Source organism: Gobio gobio, assembly GCF_949357685.1.
Source record: "Gobio gobio genome assembly, chromosome: 19".
NCBI classification, from domain to species: domain Eukaryota; kingdom Metazoa; phylum Chordata; class Actinopteri; order Cypriniformes; family Gobionidae; genus Gobio; species Gobio gobio.
Genome location: NC_137112.1, coordinates 32,641,629 through 32,648,617, shown reverse-complemented (window position 1 = coordinate 32,648,617; position 6,989 = coordinate 32,641,629). Strand labels below are relative to the sequence as shown.

The following is a 6,989-nucleotide window of genomic DNA, read 5'->3' as shown; positions in this document are numbered from 1 at the left end:
GCTATATTCTTTTCTATATGATGAAAGTGAAGGGGATATAAGCTATTAAGCTCAAAAATCACAAAAAAGCACCATGCTACTGATAAACTATATATCTAGAATCAATAATAATAACATAAAAATGCAATGTTTTGTTGTAAATAAATTGTCATTTTAAAAGATCAATCAAATTTTATGAATTAATGTCGGCCCAGTGGTTAGCGTGCCGACATATAACGCAACTGCGTCTCTGGCGACCCGAGTTCGATTCCCAGCTCGAGGTCCTTTGCCGATCCCGTTCCCGCCTCTCTCCACCCCATGCTTTCCTGTCAAAAATCTCTACTATCCTATCCAATAAAAGGCATAAAAAAATAAAATAAAAAAAAATTTATGAATTAATTTCATTAGACACAATTATTGATATTACATTTGTATTACATAAAGCATAGAATGCAGAAATTTGTTTTGAAGGTTGGGAACTAGATAACATTTCAGCCCACTGATTTCCATTGTATGGACAAAAAAAAAAAACATTTCTCAAAAAAAGCCTTCTTATGTGTTCTGCAGAAGAAAGAAAGCAATAGAGGTTTGTAATGACAATGAGGTGAGTTAATGATGATAGATTTAAAATTTTCATTGGTGAACAATCCCTTTAAGAATAGAGTCACTATGAACATGTTTATGTATATTATGTTCTGAGAAGTAATTTTGTCTAACCTCTCTTTCTTACTGACTGAGGTTGGGACACTGGCTCCTCCTCCTGAGGTCACTCAGCCACCTGCTGTAGTTCCTCCTGAGGACTATGTGGAGGAAGTGACACTGCCACCCCGTCCAACAAAGTCACCTGTCTCATCCGATATAGACTTCCGTGCTCCGGGCCTGTTTGGGCCTGACACAGGCTTAGGTAGATGGATAAATGGTTTGAAATTGATAAAAATGTTTTGTTTTCTATATCAGTCATTCAGCCTCTAGGGGTATGAAACGTCATAGCACAGTACTCTCTACCTCTCTACTGTAGGGATGCCCTCCTGCCTGCTGTGTGTGTGTATCAGCGGCAGTGTTTACTGTGATGACTCAGAACTGACTCAGATTCCCCCTCTTCCCAAAGAAACCACACACTTCTACGCTCGCTTCAACAAGATCACTGAGGTCAAGGCCACAGACTTCATCAATCTCAGTAAGACTCAGACTTCCCTCTTTCTTTAAGATACAAATGTGGTTTTTCAAACATATACTGTATTGCACAGTTTTCACAAGGCCTGAAATGCAAAAAAAGACTAGATTTAAGACTTTATACATTTAATTATGAATCAAACTGAGAAAACTGCACTTAACGGTGTTCTCAGATCAGCTGAAACGGGTCGACCTGAGCGGAAACCAGATAGGTAAAGTGAACAAGGACGCTTTTCGTTCACTGCTTCAGCTTCAAGATCTCATGTTAGCTGACAACAACATCCAGACACTCCCAGAGCTCCCAGCGTCCCTGAAGCACATAGATGTTCGCAATAACCAGCTAAGGAGTTCAGGCATGCACGCAGAGGCCTTTGAGGTATGTACAGAACCATCCAAAAGTTTGAGGTCTGTACGATTTTTTAATAGTAAAAACAGTAACAGTATTGTGAAATATTGCAATTTAAAAAAAAATATTTTCTATTTTAATATACTGTATTTTAAAATGTTATTTATTTCTGTGATGGCAACACTGAATTTTCAGCATCATTACTTCAGTCTTCAGTGTCACATGATCCTTTAGGATCATTCTAATATGCTCATTTGGTGCTCAAGAAATTTTTCAAAATATGGATGGATGGATGGATGGATGGATTATCCCCTGATTCCCTGCATATATACTCCCTTTTCAGTTTTGTCCTTTGTCAGTTATTGTTTGTGTTTAGCATAGTTGTTATTCTCCTCGGTTTGCTATTTCCCAATCATCTCCTTCATCGAGCGCATCATTATATCAGCCACAGTGTTACAATAATAGATAGACAGACAGACAGACATACTTTTATGGCTTGTTTTCCTGTAAAATGCACTTACTTGCATTTTACAGGAACTACACAGAACATGATACAAAAAACGGGAATAGTTCACCCCAAAATTAAAATTCTGTCATCATTACTCACCCTCAAGTTGTTCCAAATATGTATGAGTTTCTTTCTTCTGTTGAACACTAAAGATATTTTAAAGAATGTTGGTAAACAGACAGTTGATGGCAGCCATGGTGAGTTACTATAGTATTTTTTTCCCTACTATGAAAGTCTATGGCTAGTCATCTGTCTGGTCACCAACATTCTTCAAAATATCTTCTTTTGTGTTCTTACAATTCACTCGTATAACCATTTTATATTTCAATGTGTATTCTCGTCAAATGGTTACATTTTCAGTGAAAATGAATAAACTGCACATGATAATGTTATCTTGTTTGTGTTCATTTTCTCTCGTGAGTAGGAGATGAAAGAGCTTCAGTTCCTGTACCTATCAAACAACAAGTTAAACAACATTCCCGTACCCCTACCTGATAGCCTACGCGTGCTCCACCTGCAGGTAAAAAAACAACTCCCGGTACTCCCTACTAGTGGGCAATAATATCTTCAGAATTAATGCTATCTCTCCCTCTCTTCTACATTTTCTCCAGAATAACAATATACAGAGCATAAGCCAAGATACTTTCTGCAACATTCATGACAAAAACTACATACGGAAAGCCCTGGAGGACATCAGGCTTGATGGCAACCCTGTGGACATCAATTTATACCCCCAGGCTTATATCTGCTTACCACGACTACCTATAGGAACTCCAGTCTAGGAAAATGTCCCTCTTTTTTCCATGGTTTGAGTGTGTATGTGTGTATTTTCTGAACTTTTAAATTCCTCTGTGACCACAGCGAAATAATCTGAAGCAAGAAGAACAAATCATTTAAAATGTCACATAATCAATATCTAGGAGGAAGTTTTTATTTCCAAGCTTTGTTCTCTTTTAGCCAGTCACTCTAGACATGCACTCAGTGACTTTGCACTCATGTAAAAATGTATGTCTCTATTGCCAAACCTAGTGAGCTACCTCATCTACATAGGCAGTAAGGCTTGATACCTACTGAAGTCCCACCATAAGTGACCAATTTGTAACGATCTACATAGGTAGCAAAATTGCACAGAGGAGATGTGACTAGCAGTTGATTTTTAATAGTGTTTGTGGCATTAGCATGTTGCTAAGCTAATGAACCCATAGTTGAATAAACATAAAAATACAAAGCATACACATATGTATATGGTAAATTGGTCTATTCAATCATGTATAATTAGAATTAACTATTAACTACCAACTGGAAAAACATGCCTCTATCTACATTTTGCAAAAAGTTGTTTTCCAATGAGCCTAGCTGGGATGATTTATTATTATTTGAATGAATTCTAAGTATTTATAAATGACAACCCTTTCGATTCATCCACCATTTTGGGTGTACTTTTTCAGAAATGGCATTGTAAAATATCAAAGGGATAGTTCACCGCAAAATTAAAATTACACCATGATTTACTCACCCTCAAGCCATCCTAGGTGTATATGGCATTCTTCTTTCAGACCAATACAATCAAAAAAATTGTTTTTATAAAATGTCCTGGCTCTTCCAAGCATTATAATGGCAGTGAATGGCAGCCCAAAATGTAAAGACCAAAAAAAAGTGTATCCATTATAAAAGTAATCAACATGACTCTGGTGGGTAAATAAGGGCCTTCTGAAGCGAATCGATGGGTTTTTGTAAGAAAAATTGTAACACTTTACAATAAGGTTCATTAGTTAACATTATTTAACTACATTAGTTAACATGAACTAATAATGAACTGCACTTATAAAGCATTTATTTATCTTTGTTAATGTTAATTTCAACATTTACTAATGCATTAGCCTAAAATCTTGTTAACATCAGTTAATGCACTGTGAACTAACATATACAAACCATGAACAGTTGTATAACTAACAGTAACAAAGATTAACTAATGGTGAACAGAGGTGTTGTTCATGGTTAGTTGATGTTAACTAATGCATTAACTAACGTTAACTAATACAACCTTATTGTAAAGTGTTACCGAAAAGAAAAACTTTATGAAGTAAAATAGCCTATCTAACTTCCAGCAAGACCTTCCGTATTAAATTAACTTACGAAAAAAAGTGTAACATTTGACATTGACGTCAGACGTAGTGTAAGCGTTTTCAAATTTTGTGCTGCCTTTTACTGCCATTATAACGCTTGGAAGAGCCAGGACATTTGTTTATATAACTCCAATTGTATTCATCTGAAAGAAGAATGTCATAAGATGGCTTGAGGGTGAGTAAATCATGGGGTAATTTTCATTTTTGCCTGGAGGATATGTGTGATGCTTCCTTACAATTTGTCCATAAGAAAGCAGCGTAAACATGCTAATTACCTTTCGGAACACACTTCATGTTGAGAGCATGCCTATGCCTATTTGTAGGCAGCTCACTTGTTTGGAACAGAGCTAGAAACATTGATTAGTCATGACACATTTGCAGAATAAGTCAGAGCAAGAGTATAGTGTATACAACTGCACTTGAATAGCTGTAGTGCCCCTTTTCACCACAATGTGGCGCCCTACTCCAGTACTTTCTGTTTGCTGTAACATACTTCTGCATTTCTATAGACACTCAGCTCCATCTGTCAGGTGTTTGTCATTTTATCTCAGATTGATGCTAATGGTCTTTGACATTTTGAGGATGCACTGTTCTTTATTAATGATGCTTTGAGTTTGCTTGATTTTTCTATGTTTCCCATTCAACAGTTTTCATGACGTATATACAGTGACAACTCAGCTGCATCTATTTTTAAATCAATTCGTTCATGTACCACTGCAGGTGGTTTCTGAAGTTACTTAGCAACTGTCAAATATTTATAGTTTGACATTTATCTGTGTGCACAATGTAAAGATACTCCTAGATTACTTCCAGGATGTTAAGCACCTGTAAAGACACAACAAATGTAATCCCATGAGCATGAACAGATTTTCTCACACCAAAAACATGTGTGCTCATTATTTCACAGCTTGGAGGTTGTCATAAGCGCGATGTCCAATTGGACAAAGTGCCTGGACACAGGTCTTCACTGTAAGCATCCCACACAGATCCATTTAACGGCGCATTTTGAATGAAGCCAGATTTCTGTCCAAACACTAAATTAAACACAACAACAGAAAATTAAAGTTTGTCTCTCTTTCACTGTGGTGAGATCAACAGCAGTGGCAGGCCAACACAATAACAAAATTGTTTATAGTACAAAGGTAAAGAAAAATGTCCTTAACATCAAGCACTGAAATTAATTTAAGGAATATTCCGGGGGGGGGGCGGGGGTGGGGGGATAATAATCTGGGGCTCTTACAATGGAAGTGAATAGGAACAAACCATAGATTTTAAAATACTGTTTGAAAAAAAGTATAGCAATGAGATGTAAACAATGTGTGTTTTTTCATGATTTTTAGTGTAGAAAAAAATCACTTATTAATATTTTTTAAAGTAATATTAATTTTACAACTTCATATGCACAGCAACATAATGCCTGAAACACTAAAACAAACATCAATTTGGCAAGAACAAGTTTACACTTCATATATTGCTCAAGTTTTAACTGAAGAATTATTGTGATTTTATAAAATTATAAACTTTGCATTTCTGCTTTTAAACCCTCCAAAATTGGCCCCATTCACTGTATCCTGGATGTTTGAGTCAAAATGATTGTGATAATCAGAATTATGCCACAAATGCTGTCGACTGAGCCTAACTATTGAACCCAAATTATTCCTAGAATATTACAATGACCTATAGACTCAAGACTATATTATATTAATAATAGTATTAACATGACTAAATAGTTTATGGTTAGTATAACTAGTTGTTCCAAACCTGTATGACTGGAATTTGTGGTACATAAAAGAAATTACTCCCTTTTCATACAATGAAATGGTTATACAACATTCTTGAAAATACCTTCTTTTCTGTTCCATAAAAGAAAAGAAAACAGGTTTGGAACAACATGAGGGTGAGTATTTACATTTTTGGGGGTGAACTACTCCTTTAAATTCACAATTTTGTACATGGATAAAAAAACAAAAGAAGTGTGATTTTCATATTTTTGATTAATTATTGCAATATTATTATCAATAACTGCAATTACTGAAAGATTGTCCAGTTGTTTCCTTTAAAAAAAAAAAAAAATATATATATATATATACTCCCTTTCATGCAGTGTGTAATATATCTCTGAACCGCCTAAATGAGTCATCAGGAATTTGAATCCCTCTGCGTAATGGCTCTACGTTACTAGAAAATACATTTGCATAATGCCCACCTATGTTGTACGTTGCCTGCCCGCGAACAACTTGACCCGCCCTCAAACGCCATTTTACTGTTAACTGCTTCTCAAATCTCTGACTTCAACATGGGATTTGCAAAAGGCTTGCTCTTGAAAGATGGGTCAGTACCCAGTTTATACCAGCTTACTCCTCAGAATCACAACCTGTAAGTATGAATAATTATTGATATATTTTCTACCGGGTGTTCAAAATACGTAGTTTTGTGTTTTATATTGTGTACGTTTCCAGCTAACCAGCTAACTCGTAATAACTCGCTTATTACTGTCTTACTGAAATATTGCTAAGCAGCTGTGTGCCACTATTACCTAAAACTGTCTATTAATACAGATTGTCTGTCATTCTTACTACTTTGAGTAAAGATGAAGGAGGGAACAAGATTTGTTGTACTTTAATGTTACATCAGTCATTCCCATTAGTGCTCTCAGCTAACGTAAGCGCTGTTATTGATACAGTTAATAGTTCCCACATGTGCACCACATTAAATTAGAAATATACAAATGGGTTCTTGGATGGTCATATACTCTTGTTAATGCTGATGGTGAGGAATTGCAACATCTCATGATGTACCTCAAAATGAGTAGCGTATCAATGAGAAAAATGTCCTGCTCAAGTCGTCCTTGTGATGG

General features: G+C 35.8%; 1 protein-coding gene across 1 annotated transcript; it reads left to right on the top strand.

Moving 5' to 3' along the window:
* The first annotated feature begins 723 nt into the window (after positions 1–723).
* On the top strand, positions 724–5,011 carry optc (opticin). Its single transcript, XM_079844078.1, has 5 exons — positions 724–883; positions 998–1,156; positions 1,326–1,528; positions 2,431–2,526; positions 2,618–5,011. Exons 2-5 carry the CDS (start codon positions 1,000–1,002, stop codon positions 2,786–2,788), a joined length of 627 nt encoding a protein of 208 aa, XP_079700204.1. The 5' UTR covers positions 724–883; positions 998–999; the 3' UTR covers positions 2,789–5,011.
* Positions 5,012–6,989: the final 1,978 nt, after the last annotated feature.